Here is a 27,050-nt window from a genome sequence, read left to right on the forward strand (position 1 = left end):
GGTGCCGTAAGGTAGCGACGTCGCGACTCTGCCGTGCGACGCGAGAGTCGGCGGAGGGCGGCTATGGCGCCCCGGCGGCCCGCGAAGAGGCTCGTCACCGCTCTCTGCCGCGCCTTCTCGGGCCGTGGCTGTCAGCTCGCCCCCAAGCGCGGCGCCGAACGCAGGGATGCGGCGCCGAGCCGGGTGAGTGAGGTTCCTGGAGAGGCCGGGCCGCGCCCCCCAGGGACGCCTGTCGTAGCGTCCCCCGCGTCGGCGGAGCTCCCCAGGAGCGGGGTCGCTGAGCCGTCGCGAGCCGGGCGCCCGGCGGGCCGCCGCGCGGACACAGGCGGCGGGAGAGTGGGGCAGTCCCGAGCCTCCGAGGCTCCTGCGTCGCCGCCACCCTGGGGCTCTTGACAGAACTTCTGTCAAGTCGGGGCAGAGTCCGCTAGCAAGTTGATTTGTCGAGGATAACTAGTCTCTATGGTTAAAGAGCTCTTGATATGCATAGTGTGTGTGCGCGCCAGCGCGTTTGACTTCGTTTAGATTATTAGTGCTTTTCTTCAAGTGGTGGCAAACTTTACTATCGTATTTCGTAGGACCATTCAACACGTTGAACGGTTCTAGTTTGGAAACGGTGTGTGCGTATATGCCTGTTCCTGACCAAAGGTCCCCAAAGATGAATATCTGCAGCGGCAAGGACTGGCAAGCAGTTTTTAGAAGTTGCCCGGCTCTGGGGAAGAATGTTTTTGTTTGAGGGAACCCTAGACCTTCATTCCAGCTGTCATATGAAAATATGGACTAACGGCGTGGAATTGGCTGCAGATAGAAAGTTTAAACCAAGTTAAATCCAAATACTAACAGTTCATTTGCCAACAGGCTAAGGAGGGAGGCTGGAAAGCATCCTTTAAATCATCCTTGCTGCTGCTGCTGCTGCTGCTAAGTCGTTTCAGTCGTGTCCGACTCTGTGCGACCCCATAGACGGCAGCCCACCAGGCTCGCCGGTCCTTGGGATTCTCCAGGCAAGAACACTGGAGTGGTTTGCCATTTCCTTCTCCAGTTCATGAAAGTGAAAAGTGAAAGTGAAGTCACTCAGTCGTGTCTGACTCCTAGCAACCCCATGGCCTGAGGTCCACCAGGTTCCATGGGATTTTCCAGGCAAGAGTGCCGGAGTGGGGTGCCATTGGATTAAAAAGAGCCTGTTAATTCCAAAGCGTGCCTGCCTGTTAGCAGGGCAGCTGGTCACTGGGACCCCAAGCCTCTGGCTCAGTTCCCTGATTCAGTAGCCACAACCCCTCACTTCTATTCCTAGAACATAAAATGCACCCAGCATCCCACTCTTTGGACAGAGAGATACTCAACAGGTATCTGAAAATGCTCTGGGAGGGCAGACAGCTGCCCGCAGGGCGAGGACTTAGCCCAGCTTATTTTGTGAACAAGTGCTGGAAAAAAGAAGAGCGCCCAAACGGGTTTCTCCACTGGCTCCCAACCTTTTGTTAAAGTAGTCTTCCCGTGGGTCTGCTCCTAGAGACGCACTCTGCCTTGCATCCGGGTGGCAGCCGGTGCACACCTGTCAGACTGCTGCACCTGTGAAGGCGATGGTGCTGAAAGGGGAGCAGCTGACCCATGAGTCACACCTTCCCAGTTCTAGCCTTCTGACTTGTGTTTTTCTTGGGATGTGTTCCCCATTATGCGAGGTATTGGCTGGGACATTAAAGAACAGTTCCTTCCTCAGGGAAATGTGTAATTCCTGTGTGTTTGGCCTCATCTTTCTATGCTTCCTGAGCACACGGCCAGTTCTCTGGGTAATTCAGTTCCTGCAGCCCAGAGAGATTGTTGATTTTAAATATGAGGTCTTCTTAGAAGTCACACGCTGTAAATCTTTTTTTTTTTTTTTTAATCTAAAGAGATATATTTTAATCCTGTATTTCTACTTCATTCTGTGTATTTTTTTTATTCTTTGTTCTTCACTTGAGTTAAGGAGGTCTGCTTTTAGAACCTACACGATTTATTTACCTCTCTAATCTCTAGCTACCAGTTTGTTTGTTTGTTAATTAATTGACTAATGTGTTTGACTGCATCAGGTCCTAGCGGCTTAGTTGCTCCCTGGCCTGTGGGGTTTTAGTTCCCTGACTGGGGATTGAACCTGTGTTCCCTGCATTGCAAGGTGGATTCTTAGTCCCTGGACCACCAGGGAAGTCCCTGGACTTTTTGTTTTGTTTTTAAATTGCGTTTCCTTATTGGCTGTGCCGCGTCTTGTTGCAGTGCGGGCTTTGCTCTAGTTGCAGCAAGCGGAGGATACTCTCTAGGTGGCAGGGCTGCTCATTGCCGAGGCTTCTCTTGATGCGGAGCGTGGCCTCCAGAGCACGGGCTCAATGGTTGTGGCCCACGGGTGTGGTTCCACGGCACGTGGGATCTTCCCAGATCAGGGATGGAACCCATCTCGCCTGCGTTGGCAGGAGGATTCTTGAGCACTGAGCCACCAGGAAAGCCCCAGACTACCAGCTTTTTAAAAATTATCATTATTATTATTTTTTGGCTGCACAGCACATCTTGTGAGATATCCGTTACCTGGACAGGGATTAAACCTGGGGCCTCAGTAGTGAAAACGTAGAGTCCTAACCATTGGACTGCCAGGGAATTCTCTGACTACCAGATTTTCGTAGAAAAACATTATAGAACTTAGTGTTAAGCACCACTTGTCCTTCCAAATCCAACTTAAACTCAGTTGTCAGGTCACATGTTCTCTAGCTGTGTCATACTTGCTTATTCTTTATCTTTGTTGTTTATATCATTGTTTTACACCTTTGCCTGCATGTTTGGAATCATCTGGAAGACTAAAAAGTACTGGGACCCTTCCCCGGAGAGTCTCATGTGGTTGGTCTGGGATGCAGCCTGGGCATCAGGATATTTACTTATTTTCCCCATTTCTCTAGTTGTTTCCCCCCCAGTTTTGTTAAGATAGAGCATCAGGATTCTTTTTTAAATTTTAATTTGTTTTTTAATTGGAGGAGAATTGCTTTACAACGTTGTGTTGCTTTCTGCCAAACGACGTGAACCAGCCATAAGTATTCATACACTCCCTCCCTCCCGAGCCTCCCTCCCCTCTCCGTTTCCCACCCCTCTAGATTATCATGGAGCGCCAGGCTGGGCTCCCTTAAAACATCAGGATTCTTGGGTTCAAATCTAATAAGTTCACAAGTTAGAGAACCACGGCTACATGTTATATGCAGTAGTATTTGCTTATAGTCTGAATTTCATTGACATTTATACTTACAGTTAACATTTCTCAAGGATTTGCATGCACTGTTCTGAAAGCTTTGCATATTTTAATTAAACCTCACAATTCTGTTCAGTAGGTTCTTTGATCATCCCTATTTACAGATGAGATTGAATAATTCAGGTCAGTTTAGTTGTTCAGTCGTGTCTGACTCTTTGCGACCCCATGGACTGCAGTGTTGCAGGTCTCCCTGTCCATCACCAACTCCCGGAGTTTACTCAAACTCATGTCCATCAAGTTGGTGATGCCATCCAACCATCTCATCCTCTGTCGTCCCCTTCTCCTGCCTTCAATCTTTGCCAGCATCAGGGTCTTTTCAGATGAGTCAGTTCTTCACATCAGGTGGCCAAAGTATTGGAGTTTCAGCTTCAGCATGAAATTCATGTTCCAATGAATATTCAGGACTGATTTCTTTTAGGATGGACTGGTAGGATCTCCTTGCAATCCAAGAGACTCTTAAGAGTCTTCTCCAACACCAAAGTTCAAAAGCATCAATTCTTCGGCGCTCAGCTTTCTTTACAGTCCAACTCTCACCTTCATAGATGACTACTGGAAAAACCATAGCTTTGACTAGATGGACCTTTGTTGGCAAAGTAATGTCTCTGCTTTTTAATATGCTGTCTAGGTTGGTCACAGCTTTTCTTCCAAGGAGCAAGCATCTTTTAATTTCATGGGTGCAGTCACTATCTACAGTGATTTTGGAGCCCCAAAATAAAGTCTGTCACTGTTTCCACTGTTTCCCCATCTATTTGCCATGAAGTGATGGGACCAGATTCCATGATCTTAGTTTTCTGAATGTTGAGTTTTAAGCCGGATTTTTCACTCTCCTCTTTCACTTTCATCAAGAGGCTCTTTAGTTCTTCTTCGCTTTCTGCCATAAGTTTGGTGTCATCTGCATATCTGAGGTTATTGATATTTCTCCCGGCAGTTTTTATTCCAGCTTGTGCTTCATCCAGCCCAGCGTTTCTCATGATGTACTCTGCATATAAGTTAAATATTGAGTAATTACTTTTCAGTAATTACTTACTTTTACAGTAAGATTGAATAATTTTTTCAAGATCATAATGCTTGCACATAGGAATATGTATGTTTTAGTTCCTTTATTTAAAGGAAGATGAATTAAAATATTTCTTGTAGTAGTTTTTAGATGAACAAGAGCAAAGAAGCAGGCCCCCAGCAGAGAGAGGTGTGCTTACCAATGACAGGGAGTGGGAACTGCCGACGTCACACTTTGTGATACATTTTCATCAAGGAGACTGGTCTCCAGGACTTCCCTGGTGGTTAAGAATCTGCCTGCCAGTTCAGAGGATGTGGGTTCCATCCCTGGTTCAGGAGGACCCCAGATGCCAAGCCCGTGCCCAGAGCCCGTGCCCCGAAACTAGAGAGTGGCCTCCTCTTGCTGCAGCTGGAGAAAGCCCAGGTGTGGCAGCGAAGACCCAGTGCAGCCAAAAACAAAGCAGACGGAGCTCCAAACTTCCCAAGGTTAGATTTGGAGTAAACTTCATGGGAAGAAGGTGAAACTTGGGATACATGGGGAACTGGTGAGAAAGCAAGTCATTGACTATTAAGGTTAACGTGGATATTTCTAGTATTTAAAAGACTTTCAATAAATAGTTGGAAAACAAAGCTGAGGTGGGAGGACTTTCAAAACCACATAGTTTAACTCTCTTACCATGAAGGTGAGAAGATTGGGATCTGGAGAGGTAAAGTGACTTGCCTGGTATCACAGAGTCAGGACTGAAGCCAAGGCTGGCCCACTCTTACTCCAGGGTTCTAATGTTTCCAAATGCTTTTTCCTCACCTGTTGATATGATCATATGAGTTCCCCTTGTTCTGTTAATGCAGAAAATTATGTTGATTTGTTGGGTTTCTCTTTTTTTTGTTACTAATGGGAAATTTTAAATGTGCAAAGATAGAAGAATATGCATCTTCTCTGGTGGCTCAGTGGTAAAGAATCTGCCTGCAGTGCAGGAGACCTGGTTTTGATCCCTGGTGAGAAGGGATCAGAGATCAGGGATCCCTTGAGAAGATCCCCTGGTGGAGGGCAACCCACTCTAGTATTCTGGCCTGGAGAATCCCATGGACGGAGGAGCCTGGCAGATGGCAGTCCATAGGGTTGCACAGAGTCGGACATGACTGAAGTGATTAAGCAGCAGCAGCAGCAGAATATGAAGAATTGCTCTGTATCCAGTACCTTGCTTCTGCAGTTATCCAGTCATGGCTGTTTATTTCATCCTTACCCCCATCCAGTCCCCACTTCCAGATAATTTTATGGCAAATAGCAGACATCATATTTCATTTGTAAGTACTTCAGTATATATCATTAAAAGATATGAATATATATAAAACTTAATACCATTGTCACACCTAAAACATTACAATAATTCCTAATCCCAGCAAATTTTGAATGTTCAAGTTTGTCTTAGAAATATCAGAAATGTTTCCTTTTACAGTTTGCTTGTGTCAGGATCCAAATTAGGTCTACACACTATGATTGGTTAATATCCTTTTAGCTGTCTTTTAATCTGTAGGGTTTGCCTCTATGCCCTTCCATTAACAGTTTTTTTTTAAATTATTTATTTGGCTGCTCCAGGTCTTAGTTGCTGCATGTGAACTCCTAGTTGAGGCATGTGGGATGTAGTTCCCTGACCAGGGATTGAACCCGAGTCCCCTGCATTGGGAGCTCGGAGTCTCAGCCACTGGACCACCAGAGAGGTCCTCCCTTTCCTTTTTCCAAGCAGTTTATCTGAGGGGCTCAGGGGAGTGTGTCCTTTGGATTTTGCCGACTGCCTTCCCACGGTGTAATAAACTGTGTGTCTCTTTTAAAGAGACGTCTGTTCCAGAGCCCTGACTTCGTGCAGGTTTGACCTCTTTATTTTCAGAAGGCTACTTCATCGGTGACTGATTTTCTGATATTAGACCCACCTTGCGCCCCCAGCGTAAACCCAGCTTGGTTGCTATGCGCTGGCCTTTCTGTGTACTGCTGAATTTGGAGTGCTGATTCGTCTAGCTTCCATCTGCAGTGGAAGGCTCCAACCCTCTAAAAGGTTTTCAGTTCCCACCCAGAGGAGTGAGGACTCCAGGCCAGGAAACACAGGAAGGCACACTGAATCTCGCCAGTGGGTGTTCCTTTCAGTATTGCCCGTTGATGTCCCCAGTGGCTGGCTGTGAAATACTAACTCCGAGAAGCTTTGTGTTGTGTGCAGGCACTTCTGGGAAGGAGGGCGCCCTGCTCCAAGTCCCGGCTTCTAGAAGGCGAGGTCCGGGGTAGGAGTGTGCTGGCCAAGCTCAGGAGCCTGCTGTGATGCAGAGGGGTGGAGAGCCAGGCTGCGCCCCCAGAGCTGGACAAGACGACGCCGGCGTGGGGCTGCCGGGCTTGGCAGTTTACGACTAGAGAAAAAGCTGGAAGGTTCACCTCCACCCCACCCCCCAGTCATGAGAGCGCAGTGTGACCAGTCAGAACAGGTGGGTCTGGCGGTTCTCGCACGCCTTCCCACGCACACCCCTGCCACCCCGAGCCTCAGGAAGCTGGGCATTGTGTGCTTTTGCTGTGAGAACCGTAAATTACGGTAATTATTCAAACCTCAAAGGGATTCTTTGTTTTTCTCCCCGAAGCTGCTCTGTCTCCTCCCTTTTAAGTAGCAGTTCTTGGGGGAACAAAGACAGAACGGATGTTTATAGGGGAGAGCAGAGGAACTACTTCCACCATAATTGAAGATACGATCTCTCAAATTATAATGGAAAACTGAGAATGCTTGAAGGAGTCGGTTCACAGAGTTCACATATAAACTGTAAAGCAGTTTATCAGCAATAACTCAGAGATGCCTAGGGACGGTCACCGACACGCCCGCACCTCTGTGACCTGCTTCATCACGTGTGGGCAGCTTGGGCTGGCTTCTTGAACATTTCTTCATAGGGAACCTGTCGGGACAGGTGGGGTACGGTTCTGCAAGGTAACTGTGAACCGTTAGGGTGGAACCTGCGCCCTGCCCGCCCCGCCACCCCCTGCGCCCCCGCCCCCGTCTGCCTGCCGCTGGCAGGGCTGGCTCCTCCCAGGGCTGCTCTGCAGCCTCCCCAGGCTGCTTGAGGGGGAAGGGAGCCCCCAGCCTGCGGGGGTAGTTCACAGCGCGGGGCCCAGGTCTGGCTCTGCCTCCGCTCACTGGGCCCCTTTGTGGGAATTGCCCTCAGTTTCTGAGAACACCTGAGTATCACAGATGCAAAAGCTGTGTGGGAAAAGTCCAGAAATACTTGCATAAAAATAGTTTTGCTTTTTTTTTTTTTAAAGGGCTTTTTTAAAAGGAAAGGAAAATGTAACCATATATTGTTCTTAGAATAACGAATAAACCATTAAAGATCTGCATTGCAGTCCCGCCTGTGCTAAAAAGGATTCTTAAGACAGTCTCGTATCAAGTGGGTGTATTTCGCCCCTGCTGGTGGGGCACATAGTCTCCGTCTGAGGGGCAGATGTGGATGCCTTTCTGCCTGTCGGGGGCCCTGTTCCTTCCACACACGAAGAACGAGTTCAGTGCCTTCATGGGGACTGGCTGGGCCTTCATGTGAAACTCTCCACTCTGGCTGTGCCTCTTTATGGCTCAGCTTTGCTTCCCAGTGACACCAAGAGAAGAACCAAATGAAAGAAAGAATGGTCACAGGTAAAGACGTCTTGAGTCTGCAAGAACAGATGAACGCAGAGTGAAACAGCCTTGCCGAGCTAGTCTGGTGTGGCGTGCGCACTGGCCGCGCGGAGGTGACGGCTTGTGCCTAGATGTGCCCCATCTCCCTCTGCCCCTCGCCAGCAGTGGTCAGCCTGGCTTTCCCCTCCCCGCAGCTCTGACCTGCCCACCAGCGCCTGGGCCGCCCCAGACCTCCACCTTGCCTAAGCTGTCCTCCAGAGCACACAGCCGGTCCACGCTTCTGCGTTTGCGCTGTGCAGCCTGGGGAGTGCCCCGGAGAACCCGCAGTTGTGTAAGGAGCAGCCTGGTGGCGGCGGCTTCTGGCTGGCTCAGCTGCTCAGCGCCTGGGGCTCCTCACCGGGGACCGCCGGGCCTAGTTACATTGGTTGGATGTCTCTCCACCGGGCCTTTATACAAATCAGGCTTTTTGAAGATGAAAGGGTTTCTCTGCGTTAAGCGTAGAGCAAAGGAACAGAAAAGATTTTTAGCAGCTGGGAAGAGCATCCCTCCACACGCACCTGTGCCTCCAGAGGATGCAGTTCCTGCCTCCGTGGGCTTGCTGTCCAGTGGGAGAGGGCTGTTTCCTCACCTCCCGGGGCCTCAGGACACACTAGGGATGCACCCCAGAACGGACCCTGAGGCCTGTGGAGGGCGGAGGTCCGAAGTCGGCCCTGTGATCATGAAAGGAAGTTCCGTTCGGAGCGGAGGAAGGATAGGTGGGCAGGCCTGGCTGCTAGACCCGGCTGAGGATTTTAGACTTCGTCCTGACGGGGGTGAGGGGGTCACTGAAGGATTTGAAAGGAAGGGCTGGCTCAGGTAGGGTGGGTGCTGCGGAGAGGTTGCTCTGGCTGCAGTCTGGAGAGTTGGTGGCTGTGGGGACCTGCAGCCTGGAGGTAGTTGGTGCTGCTCACGCTGCTGGCTGAGCTCGGAGCTGGAGCTGTCTGCCTGTGCCCTGGGCCTGGAGCCGCCGCCGCGGGAGGAAGTTGGTGCAGCTGCAACTGTTTCAGTCCCCACCGGGCCTGGTGTGAGGATGCCAGAGTTAAGTGTTGCTTGAGCCTGGAGTTTCATAAGCTTATTCCCTGAGCCACAAAGAAGGAGGCTTCTCCAAAGATAGCGTTTAATCCCTTTAACTTTCATCCACTTCAGGCTCTTACTGCTTCTGCAGCTGTGAGAAAAACTCATCTTAATAAAAATGTTTGCATCAATCATGAAATCAGCATGAAATGGGTAGAAGGTTTTAGTTCTAGCAGTTTCATTCTCCAAAAATCTGATGATTAAAAAAAAAAAAAAGTATCGGAGGTGTTAGAACCTGCTAAGATTTAATATTCATTGCTCAGAAATGAGGCTAATGGGACAGAATTATTCATTGTATTTTTGTTTATTTATTTGGCCATGCCATGGGGCATGTGGGATCCTAGTTCCCCATCAGTGATTGAACCCGGGCCCCCTGCACTGGCAGCGTGGCGTCTTAGCCACTGAACCGCCAGGAACGTCTTAAGCTCCATTACTTCTGGGTCAATTTTGGTGAATTTTAGGCAGTATTCCACTTGTCATCAAATCTTTAATTTGTTACTCAATAATATCTTCTTTTCAGTGATTGAACATTTTCTGTCAATCTTTTTTCCCCATTCAAAAGCTATTTTTTTAACCTAAAATGGCTGTCTGGGGAGGCCTTACAAATAGCTGTGAAAAGAAGAGAAGCGAAAAGCAAAGGAGAAAAGGAAAGATATAAACATCTGAATGCAGAATTCCAAAGAATAACAAGAAGAGATAAGAAAGCCTTCTTCAGCGATCAATGCAAAGAAATAGAGGAAAACAACAGAATGGGAAAGACTAGGGATATCTTCAAGAAAATCAGAGATACCAAAGGAACATTTCATGCAAAGATGAGCTCTATAAAGGACAGAAATGGTATGGACCTAACAGAAGCAGAAGATATTAAGAAGAGATGGCAAGAATACACAGAAGAACTGTACAAAAAAAGATCTTCACGACCCAGATAATCATGATGGTGTGATCACTGACCAAGAGCCAGACATCCTGGAATGTGAAGTCAAGTGGGCCTTAGAAAGCATCACTACGAACAAAGCTAGTGGAGGTGATGGAATTCCAGTTGAGCTATTCCAAATCCTGAAAGATGATGCTGTGAAAGTGCTGCACTCAATATGCCAGCAAATGTGGAAAACTCAGCAGTGGCCACAGGACTGAAAAAAGTCAGTTTTCACTCCAGTCCCAAAGAAAGGCAATGCTAAAGAATGCTCAAACTACCGCACAATTGCACTCATCTCACACGCTAGTAAAGTAATGCTCAAAATTCTCCAAGCCAGGCTTCAGCAGTATGTGAACCGTGAACTTCCTGATGTTCAAGCTGGTTTTAGAAAAGGCAGAGGAACCAGAGATCAAATTGCCAACATCTGCTGGATCATGGAAAAAGCAAGAGAGTTCCAGAAAAACATCTATTTCTGCTTTATTGACTATGCCAAAGCCTTTGACTGTGTGGATCACAATAAACTGGTAAATTCTGAAAGAGATGGGAATACCAGACCACCTGATCTACCTCTTGAGAAATTTGTATGCAGGTCAGGAAGCAACAGTTAGAACTGGACATGGAACAACAGACTGGTTCCAATTAGGAAAAGGAGTTCGTCAAGGCTGTATATTGTCACCCTGTTTATTTAACTTATATGCAGAGTACATCATGAGAAACGCTGGACTGGAAGAAACACAAACTGGAATCAAGATTGCCGGGAGAAATATCAATAACCTCAGATATGCAGATGACACCACCCTTATGGCAGAAAGTGAAGAGGAACTAAAAAGCCTTTTGATGAAAGTGAAGGTGGAGAGTGAAAAAGTTGGCTTAAAGCTCAACATTCAGAAAACGAAGATCATGGCATCTGATCCCACCACTTCATGGGAAATAGATGGGGAAACATTGGAAACATTGTCAGACTTTATTTTTCTGGGCTCCGAAATCACTGCAGATGGTGACTGCAGCCATGAAATTAAAAGACGCTTACTCCTTGGAAGAAAAGTTATGACCAACCTAGATAGCATGTTCAAAAGCAGAGACATTACTTTGCCAACAAAGGTCCGTCTAGTCAAGGCTATGGTTTTTCCTGTGGTCATGTATGGATGTGAGAGTTGGACTGTGAAGAAGGCTGAGTGCTGAAGAATTGATGGTTTTGAACTGTGGTGTTGGAGAAGACTCTTGAGAGTCCCTTGGACTGCAAGGAGATCCAACCAGTCCATTCTGAAGGAGATCAGCCCTGGGATTTCTTTGGAAGGAATGATGTTGAAGCTGAAACTCCCATACTTTGGTTATCTCATGCGAAGAGTTGACTCATTGGAAAAGCCTCTAATGCTGGGAGGGATTGGGGGCAGGAGGAGAAGGGGACGACAGAGGATGAGATGGCTGGATGGCATCACTGACTCGATGGACGTGAGTCTCAGTGAACTCCGGGAGTTGGTGATGGACACGGAGGCCTGGCGTGCTGCGATTCATGGGGTCGCAAAGAGTCGGACACGACTGAGCGACTGATCTGATCTGAATCTGTCAAGGGTCCTTAAAATTTTGAAAGTTTTTTAAAAAGATACTTTTCTAGAAAACTTTGAAGGTCTGAGGGAACCCTATATGCTTTTCGAGATTTCCTGTGCATTCACTTACTTTAGACTCAAAATAATCTTCTGAATAGTAAGCATTCAGATGCTGACCTGAACCTACCACAGGTTCTAATGAAACATTATGAACGCCAGCGTCATCCTAATGCTGTGTTCGCAGATGTGAGGAAGAGCTTTTCGCATGAGCAGGTGACCCTGGGTATTTCATAACTGGACCTGCTGAACCCTGGGGAGTGATGGCGGAGCAGATGTAACCTCCTGCAGCGTTGTCTGTGGTCTGAAGTGTTCGTGCTGAGTGACTGCACCAAGCCTTGTAACCCACTTCCGACCAAACCTGATGCTATCCTGGTCGTGTTTTAGCTCTTCCTGTTTTTGGGCTGCTTGGGAATTTAGACGATTTAGGAAGGTCATAGCTTCCGAGGCGAGTAGGATGCCGGCTGGTGGTGCTGTGTTTAGCTGTCTGCTTCAGTCAGTGCCAGGTTCTCAGGATGCTTGGTGTGGGTTGGTGGCGAATAGTGGAGGCCATGCAAGCGAAAACTGCCAGTGTTTCCTAAACAGTGACTTGGTTTCCTTTCTCAGTCTCCGCTTGGTGCTTTAGCTGTCGGGGTGAGTCTAGGGACCTAAGAGATGGTCAGGCCACTCCGTGGACGGAAGGCTGAGCTCCCCTGGCCTCGCCCTTCTCCTGTGCTCCTCCTGCCAAGGGGGCCGTTGCAGGACACACGGCTGCCCTGGTGAGCTGCGCTAGTCTGTGAAAGTATTAGGTATTAAACCCACGTTTCTCAAGTTAAATGATCAGTAAGCTGCTTACCGATAGAAAAAAAGCTGCTTTATCTTCAATTTTACAAACCCTGCGTCTCTATCTTTAGTGAGTGGTGAAAGTGAAGGACTGAAATATCCTGAATAAAATGCCTGCTAAATGCAAAAGAACTGTTAGTCATGTTCAGTATACTAATTTTTTCTCCTTGTAAGTTTTACCACTCTTTTTATTGCCTGAGGTGTAGTTGATTTATTTTTTAAAAAGATGTGTTTTAATTTTTTTTTTTTGGCTGAACTGCTTCGTTACTTCGCACAGGCTGTCTCTCGTTGCAGTGAGCGGCCTCTCCGCACTGCAGTGCCCGCTCCTCTTGTGAAGCTCGGCTCCAGCGTGCGGGCGCGGCAGTCATGGCACCTGGGCTGAGCTGCCCCTCGGCATGTGGCGTCCTCCCAGACCAGGGGTGGAACCCGTGTCCCCTGCATGGGCAGGCGGGTGCTTAGCCAGGGGACCGTCAGGAAAGTGCCAAGAGATTTCCAAATTTACTGTTATTTTCCCCATGAATTATGATTACATTGATTTTTGATCAGCAAGTGGAAAGCTAGTCTTTTGATTACTTAGCTGATTTTTTAAAATATCAGGTTTATTGAAGTCCAGTTCACATATAATAAATTTACTACTGACAAACACATTGACCACAATTCAAGGTAGTGATCACCTTCACCACCCCCAGAAAATCCCTTTGTGGTCACCCTCTTCCTCCACGCCAGCAGCTCTTTCTGGAGATGCTTCGGCGATAGACTCAGCAGCGCGCGGCCTCGGGTGCCTCCGAGAGCCGCCCTCGCTGCCTGTGGTCCCCTCTCGAGTGGCCTCTGCCCCACCACCGCGCTGCGCTGTGTCCCCCCCATCAGCGGAAAGGCATTGGGCCGTTTGCAGATTTTGGCAGTTATACGTAAAGCTGCTTTAAACGGTCACATCTAGGTTTAGCGTGAGCCTGTGCACTCGTGCGCCTTGGGTGAGCAACGTGGGAAGGGGCAGCTGGGTCGCACGTTAAGAGCTGTTTGCTTTTATAACCGGGGCGGGCTTCCCCGCAGTGCGGTGCTGTTGCCACAAGCAGTGCTGAGGAGCTTGATTGTTTACATTCTTCACAGCTCTTGTTTTGGCAGGGTTTATTTTTTAATAGCCATATTAATAGGTGTGGAGTGCTATCTCATTGTGGTGTTGATTTGCATTTCCCTATTGACTCATGACGAAGAAGGCAGTGGCACCCCACTCCAGTACTCTTCCTTGGAAAGTCCCATGGACGGAGGAGCCTGGTGGGCTGCAGGCCATGGGGTCGCTAAGAGTCAGACATGACTGAGCGACTTCCCTTTCACTTTTCACTTTCATGCATTGGAGAAGGAAATGGCAACCCACTCCAGTGTTCTTGCCTGGAGAATCCCAGGGACGGGGGAGCCTGGTGGGCTGCCGTCTATGGGGTCGCACCGAGTCGGACACGACTAAAGCGACTTAGCAGCAGTAGCAGAAGCATTGACTCATAATGTTGAGCATTTTTTTTTATATGCTTGTTTGCCATCTTTATATCTTCCTGGGAAGTTTTAAGATATTTTGCCCTTTTTTAAATTGGGTTGTATGTTTTCTTATTATGGAGTTTTGAGACATCTTTGTATATTCTAGAAACAAGTCCTTTTACGGATTTGCGTGTATATTCTCCCAGCCTGTGGCTTGTCTTTTGATTTTCCTAATAGTATCTTTAGGAGAAGAGACGATTTTAACTTTGGTGAAAGGTATTTATTCCTTGTTTTGTGGATTGTGCTTTTGGTGGTGTATGTGAGAAATCTTTGCCTAATCTTAAGGCTGTAGAATTTTTACTGTGTTTTTGGAATTTTGTGGATTACATTTTACATTTTAGGTCTTTGATCTGTCTTGTATTAATTTTTGTGTATGGTATAAAGCACAGGTTGACACTTTTTTTTTTTTGGTCTGAGGATGTCAATTATTCCCGTACCATTGTTGAACATGTTTGGTATCATTGTTGTTCGGTCACTGAGTCACGTCTGACTCTTTGTGCCCTCATGGACTGCAGCATACCAGACTTCCCTGTCCATCACCATCTCCCAGAGTTTGCTCAAACTCATACCCATTGAGTCAGTGATGCCATCCAACCATCTTATCTTCTTTTGCCCCCTTCTCCTTCCGCCCTCAGTCTTTCCCAGCATCAGGGTCTTTTTCCAGTGAGTTGACTCTTCACATGAGATGGCTGAAGTATTGTAGCTTCAGCATTAACCTAAAGGTTAATTTCCTTTAGGAGTGACTTGTTTGATCTCCTGGCAGTCCAAGGGACTCTCAAGTCTGCTCCAGGACCACAGTTGGGAAGCATCAATTCTTCGGTGCTCAGCCTTGTTTATGGTCCAACTCTCATGTCCACACATGACCACTGGAAAAACCATGGCTTTAATTATACAGACCTTGTTGCCAAAATGACGTCTCTGCTTTTTAATATGCTGTCTAGGTTTGTCACAGCTTTTCTTCCAAGGAGCAAGTATTTTTTAATTTCATAGCTATAGTCACTATGCCAAAGCCTTTGTGTGGATCACAACAAACTGTGGAAAATTCTTCAATAGATGGGAATACCAGACCACCTGACCTGCCTCCTGAGAAATCTGTGTGCAGGTCAAGAAGCAACAGTTAGAACTGTGCATGGAACAATAGACTTGTTCCAAATTGGGAAAGGAGTACGTCAAGGCTATATATTGTCACTCTGCTTATTTAACTTATATGCAGAGTACATCATGCAAAATGCCGGGCTGAGTGAAGCACAAGCTGAAATCAAGATTGCCAGGAGAAATATCAATAACCTCAGATATGCAGGCGACACCACCTTATGGCAGAAAGTGAAGAACTAAAGAGCCTCTTGATGAAAGTGAAAGAGGAGAGTGAAAAACTGGCTTAAAGCTCAACATTTAGAAAAGGAAGATCATGGCGTCCCATCACTTCATGGGAAACAGATGGGGGAACAGTGGAAATGGTGAGAGATTTTATTTTCTTGGGCTCCAAAATCACTGCAGATGGTGACTGCAGCCATGAAATTAAAAGATGCTTACTCCTTGGAAGAAAAGCTGTGACCAACCTAGACAGCATATTAAAAAGCAGAGACATTACTTTGCCAACAAAGGTCCGTCTAGTTAAAGCTTTGGTTTTTCCAGTAGTCATGTATGGATGTGAGAGTTGGACTATAAAGAAAGCTGAACGCCGAAGAATTGATGCTTTTGGACTGTGATGTTGGAGAAAACTCTTGATTGAGAATCCCTTGGACTGCAAGGAGATCCAACCACTCAATCCTACAGGAAATCAGTCCTGAATATTCATTGGAAGGACTGATGCTGAAGCTGAAACTCCAATACTTTGGCTACCTGATGCGAAGAACTGACTCATTGGAAAAGACTGATGCTAGGAAAGGTTGAAGGCAGGAGGAGAAGGGGATGACAGAGGATGAGATGGTTGGATGGGATCACTGACACTATGGACATGAATTTTAGTAAGCTCCTGGAGTTGGTGATGGACAGACAGGGAAGCCTGGCGTGTTTTAGTCCATGGGGTCGCAAAGAGTCAGATGCAACTGAGCCACTGAACTGAACGGTTTGTGTTAATGCTGTTTATTATAGTTCTTTTAATTTGGATATCTCTGGCACATAGTCCTAAAAAGAGGAAGCTAACAAGGGTCTTTAATAAATCCGGACTGTTCGTTTTATAAAATGTTATATAATACTAGAGATTCATTTAGTTGTATATTAACCTCACGCTTTTTGTTGAAGGTCTCAAGATTCTGCCCTCCAAGAAAATCTCGCCATGATTGGATAGGACCTCCGGATAAATATTCAAACCTTCGACCTATTCACTTTTATATCCCTGAAAATGAGTCACCGTTGGAGCAAAAGCTAAGAGAACTGAGACAAGAAACACAAGAATGGAACCAACAGTTCTGGGCAGACCAGAATTTGACTTTTCATAAGGTATGTTTAGGTTTCAGGTCAGAATGAGCAATAATACAGTTGACCACTTGGGGGCGCTGGGTCTTTAGTATCTGCTCTGCCTTTTAGTTACTTGGCAGCTTCTCAGTCCCTCCCCTCCCTACATATAGGTGTATATATCAGTTTAAAATCAGTATGTAACTGTAGAGAAGAAACATTGGTCCTTCAAAGACTCACAGGTCTTGAGGCTCTCCAGGAACTAAAGAGAGTGAGTAGCAGGGCCCGGGCTAGAGTTGCGGACGCCCGTGTATACACGCCTGTGTGTGTGTTTATGGCAACAAGGGGGTCTGGGCTGCGCTGTCACTCTTCCTGAGAATTCGGAATTCTTAACAGCGCGCTCGTCAGTAAGCTCCGTGAGAAAGAAGTCTAACTGCTCTAATCCAGAAGGAAGACTGAGGCGGTGTGTGTTTTACCCATTTGGGCAGGCTAAGTCAAACGGAGTGTATTTATCTTCTGTGGATTTCTAAAAAACAGTGTCTCCCTTGGTTTATTAAAGCTCTCATTTTTAAATCCTCTCTCAAGCACGGAACTTTTAACTAAGTTGAGATGTTTTAAAATGGGCTTTGAGATGGACGGCTTCTCAGGAAACCCACATCCAGACTTCTCCAGAGTGCTGAGAGCTTGTCCTAGCCAAGGAAAACAGACGAAGAAAGGGAGTTCTGATAGCTGTCTTCTTTTAGGAAAAAGAAGAATTTGTTCGCTCAAGACTCAAAGCCAAAGGCCTGGATCTGAGAACTGCATCAGGTTAGTCTGTTCTTTTTCTGCTCTCCTCTGCTGGAGCAGCTGTGCGGGAAGGTGAAGAAGAAAGGCTGCTGCAGGCTTCCGTGGCAGACTGCAAGGGGCGCCGGTCGGACCGCTGGCCGAGGAACCAAGATCCCGCTTGTCTCTGCACAGCCAAGAAAGGAAGCAGGGGCCTGGGGGGTGTTGAATGAAGCAGTGAAAGCTCAGGGGACGAGTCTGGTTCCGTGGGGCAGGCAAGTTCTCGGTGGGATGTGTGTCCGTCCTCCCCACATTCCCTCTTCTCCCTCTGGGCGAGGTCAGCCCTCTCATCATTCTGGGTCCTTCCAGTCGATGACCTCTTGCTGACCTTTGGACTTCCATCCCGAGGTCCCGTGGCTTCAGCAGCCTCTCTCTTTCCTGCCCTGGCCTCTCCCCCTCGATCCTTGACGGCAGTTCCTGGTCCCACCAGCCGTGAGCTGGAGGCCGCGGGGTCACCCTGGAAGCCTCTCCCCACCCTGTGGTCTGTCCCCCAGTTTGCCTCTGGCCGTTGCTCAGCACCATTGCTGCCCCCTGTCTGGGAAACCCGGCTGTAGTTCAGGCCCTCGGTAACTCTGCTCAGTGCAGGACCTTCCTGATTGGCTCCCTGGCCCCCCGTCTTGGAATCAGGGGTCTTCAAGCTTTCTGTAAAGAGCTGGATAGTAAATGGTTGAGTCTTTCCTGGCCATGAGGCTCTCTCCCTCAACTACTCAACCCTGCTGTTGGTCTGTGAAAGCAGCTGTGGAAAATACATAAATTAATGGGCATGAACTCGCCCCAATAAAGCTTTGTTTACAAGACCAGGTGTAGGCCAGGCTTGGCCTACAGGCTGTAGTGTAGCCCCTCATGCCTGAAATCCATTCTTTGCAGTAGCCAGACTCTTCTACAAAAACCAGCTTTGACAGCTGCCCCTCAGCTTGTTTAGGCATTTAGATTTCCTGTGGTGGCAGGACAGCCATGCCCCTCCATGTGATTGGAGCTGGCCCGGCCCCTGCCGGTCTCGCCCCTCCCCAGGCTGCGCCTGGTATGCTGGGCACAGGCTGCACTCGGCTCCCCTGCCTGCCCTGCTGGCCTTTCTTTGTGGATGGAGAGTCTCGTGCTCAAAATAACCTTTCGTCGTTTTCTCCAGCTGTTGATGTTAGACCTGAGTGACGTTTTATACTGGTGCTTAAGCAGATGTCTCCTGCTCAACATTCTGACGGGAAACCTGAAACCACTGGCCCTAAAGCCAGGTCTGTGTTGGGCTGGAGCACCGTCACTGCCTGCGCGCTGCAGCCTTGCGGGTGTGCGTTAGGATCTGGGGCTGGGGAGGGTGGGGCAGCCCCCGTGCTGGGCTCGGCTGTGTGCCGTCTGCTGCACGGGCCCATCGGGGTCTAGGAGGGCAGGAGCCAGCCAGAGTGCGGTGTCCCGGCGGGTTTTGTTTGTTTGCTGGGCAATAAATATATTTTTAATTAATTTATTTGGTTGCCTCAGGATTGTCGCTGTGGCACGAGGGGTCTTCTGATCCTGTGCACAGGCTTCTCTTTGGCTGTGGTGCGTGAGCTTATTAGTTGCTCCTTGGCATGTGGGTCTTACTTCCCAGACCAGGGGTCAGACCTGCATCCACTGCATTGGCAAGCAGGGTCTCAACCGCTGGCCGACCAGGGAGGTCCCCAGCGATACATATTTTAATCTTTGTTTTATTTTTTATGATGACAATCTTCAAGTTTCTTTTTTATCTCACATTGCACACTCCCATTGACTCCCTCCCAGTGTGAGGCCAGGGCGGGGGCTCTCTTCCCAAAGCCTGGAACGACAGTCCCGATTCCAGGACTGCCCTGCCATCTGCATGTGTTTTCTGCAGTTTCCTGCAGTGGCTCCGTGAGTGGGTACTGTTAGTTACTGGTATTCTCCGGAAGGACTGGTGCTGAAGCTGGAGCTCCGATGCTTTGGGCACCAGATGCAAAGAGCCAACTCATTGGGAAAGACCCTGATGCTGGGAAAGATTGAGGGCAGTGGGAGAAGGGGACGACAGAGGATGAGATGGTTGGACAGCATCACCAACTCCATGGACATGAGTTTGAGCAAACTGGGAGATGGTGAAGGGCAGGGGAGCCTGGTGTGCCGTAGTCCAAGGGGTCGCACAGAGTCGGACACGACTGACCGACTGAACAGCAACTACTGTTACTTTTACCATTTTGTGGAGGCGGTGCCTGGGGGCAAGCTGTTTGACCTCAGTCACACGGTGAGCGAGTGGAGGGGCCCAGGTGCTGTCCTGGAGAACGGGTCCCAGGCCACGGCCTCGAGCCCTCTCCCACAGACGGGGAAGTTGTTGTTGTTACTATTGTGGGTTCCTACTGACGTTGTGACTGAGTATTGAAAGATGGGCCTTAATTAGATTTCAGACTAGTTTGTAAGAAAACAGGAAGGAATGTACTGAAGCAAGGGTTCAGGAGGGGAGCTGCCTGCAGTGTCAGCTGTTTAGACAGCTGCCAGCTTGCAGTGGGGGAAGCGCGGTGTATGTGAGGGTAACAGCTGTGCCGCCCCCTTGGGCCAGAACCCGAGTGTGCGATGCCTGAGTGTAGGGGCCCACAGAACCCGGGGAAGAGGCGGTTTGTGTAATAAATGATGGTGGAGAAAGGAAGTGCTTTTAGCCCAAAAGGATCGGTGTAGATTCATGCTCCCTATAATTCGAATATATTCCAAATGTATCAGGTTAGTTGTTAAGAATCAGTTGTTCCTGGAGTAAAAAGTTAAGTACATCACTCCCAACTGTAGAAAGTCTAACAGGATAAAAGTGAGCCTCCATTATTGGAGTGGTGGTGAGTCCCTGCGCTCGCCAGTAAAGGCAGAGGATTCTAGAAGGTCAGAACCGACACTGTCTCGCTTGGGTAGCATTCACCGTGGTCTCTCCTTCTGGAAAGGAGAGTTTGCTCAGGAGACAGGGAAGTGCTCAGACCCGGGTGCAGGCCGCACTGGCCCAGGTCCCCCACTTCTCGTGGGCACTCCGCTCTGCCCCCTGCTTTGGCCTTCTCTTGCTGTGAACGGGCTTTCCCTCCCAAGTCCGAGGAAGTCGCCAGCCCGAGGCTCCTCCCAGGCCGCATTCTGTCCAGTGAGCGCAGCAGCCCCTCACACGGTGCCCAGCAGGCCCGAGGGCCAGGCAGGCAGAGGGTCCCGCGTCTCGAGACATGTTAGCAGTGGACAGCAGGCTGGGGGCGTTTGTAGCAGAGATGGGGAGGCAGTCTGGACTCTATGAAATGAAGCCGTAACAAATTTGTAGGAGTAACGGGCACCTACGGATGAAGAATGTAACTCCAAGAAAAAATTTGCTCAAATTCCATATTTTGCAATGTGTGTTAAACCAGCAGCCAGGCCTCATTTGACGCTTAACTGAACCCAAGGTGAAGATGTTTTCCCAGCTCCCTTCCAGAAGGATTCAGCTGCTTGAAGTACTCCTATGCCAGGAGGCAGGGAAATTATGGCCACAGAATATCTAAGAGTTTACCCTGAAGAAAGGGTTCTCCGTGTGCCACGCAGCATTATCTCTCAGAGCCAACAGTGGGGAGCGTCTGCGCCGTGCCCTGCTAAGTCGCTTTGGTCATGTCCGAGTCTTGCGACTGCAGCCCACCAGGCTCCTCTGTCCATGGGATTGTGCAGGCAAGAATCCACGAGAGTGGGTTGCTGTGCCCTCCTCCAAGGGATCTTCCTGACCCAGGGACTGAACCCACGTCTCCTGTGGCTCCCACATTGTAGGTGGATTCTTCACCACCTGAGCCAGCAGGGAAGCGTCTGATAATTCTAGATTAGATAAGGCCGTGGGGGCCCACTGGCTCTAGACGTTCGCTGGAATGTTCCTCAGCAGTAGAGAAAGACTGTTGACTTAATTTCAAGTGCAAAAAGCAGAATACCATGACTTCATCTCTGCCTGTCCCCAGATTGACCCTCGTTTGTCGGGCAGATGTGGGAGCACTCTCGCCCCTGGCTCCTTTCACTGCTGGCGTGTTTGTGCAGGTGTGGGGGGTGCCAGCAGAATGGAGTCACCCATCAGCTGGTGTCTATGAAGCGCCTGCTCAGCTCTCGGGGGACGTGTAATGAAGTAGATTGTCCCACCTCGGTCTTCATTTTACCAGTTCAGTGTCACGTTGCAGTGTTGACAGGCGTGGAATCCAAAACACTCAGCAGTTACGGCGCATCTGCTTTACACTGAGCGTCACCCGGGAACCTTTGGGCAGGACCCCAAACTCGACCAGTAGCTGAAGGTGGCACCCTGCCTGTCCTTAGCACCCTGGGGCTCCTGCTCCTCTGCCAGCAGCGGCAATGGGTGCACCCCTGTTTCCGGCCCGGCTTGCCTGCCTCATCGCCATGACTCAGTTTGTCTCAAAGCAGCCTTATGAGGTGTGCTCTGGTGATCTGGGTCCTGCAGACGGGAGACGCCACAGGCCGGCCGTGGGCCAGTGAGGGTCAGAACCCCGTTCCAGGGAGCTGCCACCTGCTCTGCCCGAACGGCGCCGCCCTCCTCTCCGCTCCTCCCGTCCTGGCAGTGGCTGGGGACGCTGGAGGAGGGTGCCCACTCGCCTCTCCTGGAGGACTGCCAGGGCCCCACCTCCTGAAGCTGCCAGCCCTGTGCTCCTGCCTTGCCTGCCCCTCCCTCGGGGCTCCCCACTCGCTGTCTGCAGACCCTCATTTGCTCTGCCTGGGCCTCTCCCCTTTCTCTGCCCTGTGGGATCCTCTTCATCCTTCAAGACCCAGCTTGATGGTCACCTTCCCTGGAGCCTTCAGCTTCCCTCTCCTCCTGGGTTGGCTGTTCCCCCTCTTTCCCTGGTTAGCATCCATCCATTGGTTGACTTCCAGTATTTGTCCAACACCTGCCACATCCAGGCTAGTCTGGGGACTGGTGGGGACAAGAGAGCCGTGGCCCCGCCTTTGTGGGGCTGGTTTCCTTGGGAGGGGGAGGGTGCCCCGTGCAGTGAACGCGCTCTGCACTCCCGGGTCGTTGACCCCTGGAGGAGAGGGAAGCCGGGAGGGCAGACGGAGTGGGCGTTTCCACAGGGGCCTGGGGGAAGCCTCTCCTGGGGGAGGCTGGGGGAGGAGCTTCTAGATGGAGGTTTTGAGGAGCAGCAGGGGCCTGGGTCAGAGGAGCAAGGACTTCACGCAGGCAGGGGGTGTCCAGGTGGCACGCGGGCCGCTCGTCAGGCTGGCGGGGACGTGGCCCCTGTCTCCTGTCTGGGGACGGCCATGATCGTGCTGTGTGCTCTGTGTTTGCCTGTGCGCTCTGTGTGTGCCTGTGCGCTCTGTGTGTGCCTGTGCGCTCTGTGTGTGCCTGTGCGCTCTGTGTGTGCCTGTGCGCTCTGTGTGTGCCTGTGTGCTCTGTGTGTGCCTGTTTGCTCTGTGTGTGCCTGTGCGCTCTGTGTGTGCCTGTGCGCTCTGTGTGTGCCTGTGCGCTGTGTGTTTGCCTGTGTGCTCTGTGTGTGCCTGTGCGCTCTGTGTGTGCCTGTGCGCTCTGTGTTTGCCTGTGTGCTCTGTGTGTGCCTGTGCGCTCTGTGTGTGCCTGTGCGCTCTGTGTGTGCCTGTGCGCTGTGTGTTTGCCTGTGTGCTCTGTGTGTGCCTGTGTGCTCTGTGTGTGCCTGTGTGCTGTGTGTTTGCCTGTGTGCTGTGTGTTTGCCTGTGTGCTGTGTGTTTGCCTGTGTGCTCTGTGTGTGCCTGTGTGCTCTGTGTGTGCCTGTGTGCTGTGTGGGCACAGCGCTGGCCACGTCCCTCCTGTTTCTGTAAAGCTGTGCCTGGGGGTTGCCTTCCCGATTCTGTCTCTGTCTCCCCCAAATCCTGGTGGGCTGGAAGCGTCAGCGTCGCTCTGGAGATGGCGTCCGTTGGGGGCGGGTGGACTCACCCTCCGCGTGGGTGCGCGCTGCAGGGCAGGAGCATGGGCCTCCTAAGCCGGAGTGCCCCTCCCGTGCAGTCTCCTTCCTGTACCCGAGCCCCTGTCTGCTGGGCCGCCCCGTGTCACAGGAGCTCTACTGCGCGCCCCGGCAGGCTGTGGCCCCTGTGCTGCGTGGCCTTGCACGTCTGGTGAGCGTGTGGGGGGCAGGGGGATTCCTGAGAGTAGGCGCCACACTGGGCATCTCCTCCCGTGAGGTGACCAGAGTCTAATGATAGAGGAAGATGGTTTCTCCTCCCTAAGTCTTTTTTCAGTCACTGAGATATAATGCACATACCATAGGACGCACACTCTGAAGTGTACTGCTCAGTAGTGTTAGTACTGACAAGACTGTACACCCATCACCACCGTCTCATCTCCGAGAAGAAAGTCTGTGCCCATTGGCCGTCGTTCCCAGCTGCCTCCTCCCACTAACCCCGGGCAGCCACCACTCTACTTCTGTCTCCATGGATTTATCTCTTCTGGACATTTCCAGATAAATGGCATCCTATACAGGCATCCCTTATTTGTACTTTGAAGATGCTGTGCTGTTTTTTTTTTTTACAAATTAGATGTTTTATAGAGCAAGTCCATTGGCATAACTTTTCCAACAGCGTTATTTTGTGATTACGTTTTGTGTGTTAAGAGAGAATGCCACTGCACGCATAGTGGGCCGCAGCGTGGTGTAAACGTGCCTCTGACAGAAGGCTCGTTTGGCCACGTGTGTCTCGGTCGCAGCACCCAGGGGCCTCATTGCGGCAGACAGACCTAGCTGTGGCTCAGGAGCTTAGCTGTTCCTCGGCGCGTGGACTCTTGGTTCCCCGACCAGGGACCGAGCCCTCACCCCCAGCACTGCAAGGCCAATTCTTAACCCCTGGACCACCGGGAAGTCCCTAGAATTGTTTTAATTTTATTTTCAAATTGTTCATCCCACATGTATCAGAATACAGTTGATGTCTGTATATTGATGTGTATCCGGCAGCCCTGCTGAACTCACCCGTTATCTCCAATAGTTGTTTGTAGAACCTTCCCCTTGGGTCTAAACGTTTCAGTTGTGTTTAACTTTCAGGTCAGAAAGCAACATTGAATGCAGAAGAAATGGCTGAGTTTTACAAGGAATTTTTAAGTAAAAATTTCCAGAAGCACATGTATTATAACAGGTGGGTGTCTACTTTTTTCCTGAAAATCTGAAAATCACATCCATGTTGGCAAGGATTGTTTTGCTACCTGAATTTAACATTCTTGTCTGTGTTAAAAGTAGACGTTGCTATCAGCTTGGTTTTTGTCCTTTTAAATAAAGTGGCCGGCTCACAGTTACTGCGTGGCTGCCCCTCGCGGCGTGCACCGCGCGCAGGCCGTGGGTTCTGCCCCGCTTTCACTGCCGGAGAGCGGAGCGCAGCCCGGGGCGGGGCAGCCGGAGGGGTCACGGCATCTCGTGTTTGAAAGTGGGGGGCTCGGAGCCCAGCGGGGCAGGGAGAGCAGCCCAGCAGGCAACACCAGGGGCTCCAGCAGGCCAGAGATGAAGCCGTTTCAGCCGTGCGAGGATGACGGCTGTTGACAGAGAAGGAGCAGTGGAGTCAGAAAGGGACCATGTTCCTGATGCAATAATAGATCTGGGCACAATTGCCCGCAACTGCCGAAGGCACTGGGCAGCAAGGCTGACGGGGACTCCGCTGTGGCTGGGCCTGGCTGGCGGCGCCCGGTCTCCCGGGGCCTCTTCATGCCGTGAGGGGCGAGGCCGTGGCCTGTGTGCGAGGCTGTGAGACGCGGGGAGGCCCCCAGCAGCGCCTGTGAGGTCCTCACCCGCGTGGGGGCTGCCCTCGGCCCGGCCCCCGGGTCTGACGCCAGCTTACGGGAAGGAGACGAAAGGGCATGTGTGGAGAGGGCGGTTCACAGGCCGTGCCTCAGTGAGGGCTTGAGGACACAGCTTCCAGATCTGGAGGTGTACGAGACAGCTGTTGCGGTTTCAGCAAGTAACTAGGACTGAGAAAAGTGAACGAGAAGCGGGGGACTGTTACAGAGTAAGAGAGCCTTCATCCAGGCAAACCGCCTATACGGAGATGCCCCTTTCTGACAGAGGAAACCCAGCCGTGGCTGTGCATGAGGCGGTGTTAATGCGCAGTGACTGTGATGCTAAGGTGTTGTTCACTGTATCAGATGGAGCAATGGTAGTGCGGCCCTGGGTGTTTAAGAAGCATTTGACGACGCACAGTAACACATGTTCCCAGGTAGGGTGACAGGATATGGTCTGAGATTTGCTCTGGCATTCCTGGAGCAGTGACCATGCCAAATGGGCGGGTGGGGCAGGGCCTGGAGAGTGGGCTGATGGTCGAGGCTGGAGGAGCTCTTGAGTGGCGCTTGAACGGAAAGCCCGGTCCCGCAGCGCCCAGAGGCTGTTGCGGACGCTGTCCTGTGTCACCCTGAACTAGATGAACTATTCAGTCAAGCCAGGTCTCCCTGGACCTTTGGTTTCTGGCGTGAACATAGCAGGCTGGCGTCTTGCTTCCTCTCGGGCCAGCTCGGTGTGTTGCCTGCGGTGTTGTTGCCTGCCCTCCAAATAGAGAGAGGCGTAGAGAGCGGGTCGGGCAGCATTGGAGCCTGAGCGCCCCCTCCCCATGGACTCACCTCCTCCTTCCCTGCTTTCTTTAAGGAAACAGGGAGAGCTTAGTCTGTCTTCTCCTCTGCACTTTATCAGTCGGGCAGTCTATGCTGCAGTGGAATCTGGCTTTCCCTTAACAACATAGGAACTTTCGTCTCCATGGGATACCAGTTTTCTTTTTCCTAGAAGCCTTTGTTATTTATTCTGGGTGTTGCTTCCCATTTGTCACGTCACTTGTGGAGAGGGATTTCTGTCTGGTCCTGTGAAGGCTCCAGGAAGCTAGCATTTTCGCCTCTTGCCTTTAAGCCCTTGGGTCTCTGTGTCTTCCATGCTGAGACCCAGTCCTCTGAGTCCTCTGCGGGCTGGCAGTTCCACGTTCCCTCATTGGCTCATCTGGACGAAAAGCATTGGCCCTTGTTGCATTCTGCTTCCAAGGGCTCAGCACTGGGAGTCTGGAATGTGCGTCTTCCATTGTGGAAACCTGCCAAGTGCTGCCCATTCAGCTGCTGACAACGTGGTGAATTTGCAAGTTCCGACATGTTCTGTAGAGTAACTCACAGGCGAGTGTGCCTGTGACTGCCTGTGACTCCATCCTAGTATTTTATTTCAATGAGAAGCTTTAGAGACACAAGTTACCCAAAAGTCCAGATCACCTAGAAAAAGAAGATATGGAACTTGATGATGCTGGCATTTGCGACAAGCTAGTGTCTCAGGATGGAGTGCTTGTGGCGTGTGCGTCTTATGCAAATAAGGGGCCAGAGCCAGGAGGGTCCCCGCCGCTCCTACGGAGCCTCCAGTCCTGTTGCTAAGCGCTCACGCCCCCATCACTCTGTGCTGTGTTTCCTGGAGAATGCCATGGGGCTCTGGGGGCTTCAAGGCTTCTGAAGGCTCTTTTGGAGCTTCTAGCAAAAACAGAGGAGGGTTGCAGCCGCCTCCAGGAGTGGGAAAGGAGGCCACTGGGCACATCAGCCTGATGAAAGCCCAGGTGCAAGGAGAGCAGGCTCTTGTGGACAGTTGAGCTTTAGTGAGGAGGGAGAAGGCAGAGCTGGTGTGGCAGGGCGGAGGCGGAGGCAGTCCAGATGCCTGGCTGCTGGCCTCTGGTCCTGGGCGCGACTCACCTGCGCTCATCTTGTTCCCCTGTAGGGACTGGTACAAGCGTAATTTTGCCATCACCTTCTTCATGGGAAAAGTGGCCCTGGAGAGGATTTGGAACAAGCTGAGACCGAAACAAAAGAAGACCAGCAGTTAGGAGCCCACCCTCACCCATCCAGCCGGTTCCTCGTCTGAGGTTCCTCGAGAAGCAGCTGCCTCTGGGACTCGTTTCACAAGGGTGCTGAAGCCTGTGGGTGCAGGGCAGGCTGGAGAACACGGGTTCTGGTACGGACGCCGAGGCCCACGTGACTCTGTCCTGACTGCGAATTCCGCGCTGGCTCTCGGCCATTGATGTGATAGCAAATAAAACGCAAGCACTGA

At 50.5% G+C, this 27,050-nt stretch overlaps 1 protein-coding gene across 1 annotated transcript; it reads left to right on the forward strand.

The window, feature by feature from the left end:
* Window positions 1-50: 50 nt before the first annotated feature.
* COA8 (cytochrome c oxidase assembly factor 8) lies at window positions 51-27,050 on the forward strand. Its single transcript, XM_070775816.1, has 5 exons — window positions 51-183; window positions 16,117-16,314; window positions 17,013-17,076; window positions 24,048-24,138; window positions 26,721-27,050. The coding sequence occupies exons 1-5, from the start codon at window positions 64-66 to the stop codon at window positions 26,824-26,826; spliced, it is 579 nt and encodes a 192-aa protein (XP_070631917.1). The 5' UTR covers window positions 51-63; the 3' UTR covers window positions 26,827-27,050.

The sequence above is a fragment of the Bos indicus genome, chromosome 21, assembly GCF_029378745.1.
Source record: "Bos indicus isolate NIAB-ARS_2022 breed Sahiwal x Tharparkar chromosome 21, NIAB-ARS_B.indTharparkar_mat_pri_1.0, whole genome shotgun sequence".
Classification (NCBI taxonomy): Eukaryota; Metazoa; Chordata; class Mammalia; order Artiodactyla; family Bovidae; genus Bos; species Bos indicus.

Excerpts from the sequence above, each read along its gene's own strand:
- COA8 (XM_070775816.1), top strand. The coding sequence starts at position 64 with ATGGCGCCCCGGCGGCCCGCGAAGAGGCTCGTCACCGCTCTCTGCCGC. Across the intron at positions 184-16,116 it reads GGGATGCGGCGCCGAGCCGG|GTCTCAAGATTCTGCCCTCC; the intron begins GTGAGTGAGGTT and ends TTTTTGTTGAAG. Across the intron at positions 17,077-24,047 it reads GGATCTGAGAACTGCATCAG|GTCAGAAAGCAACATTGAAT; the intron begins GTTAGTCTGTTC and ends TTTAACTTTCAG.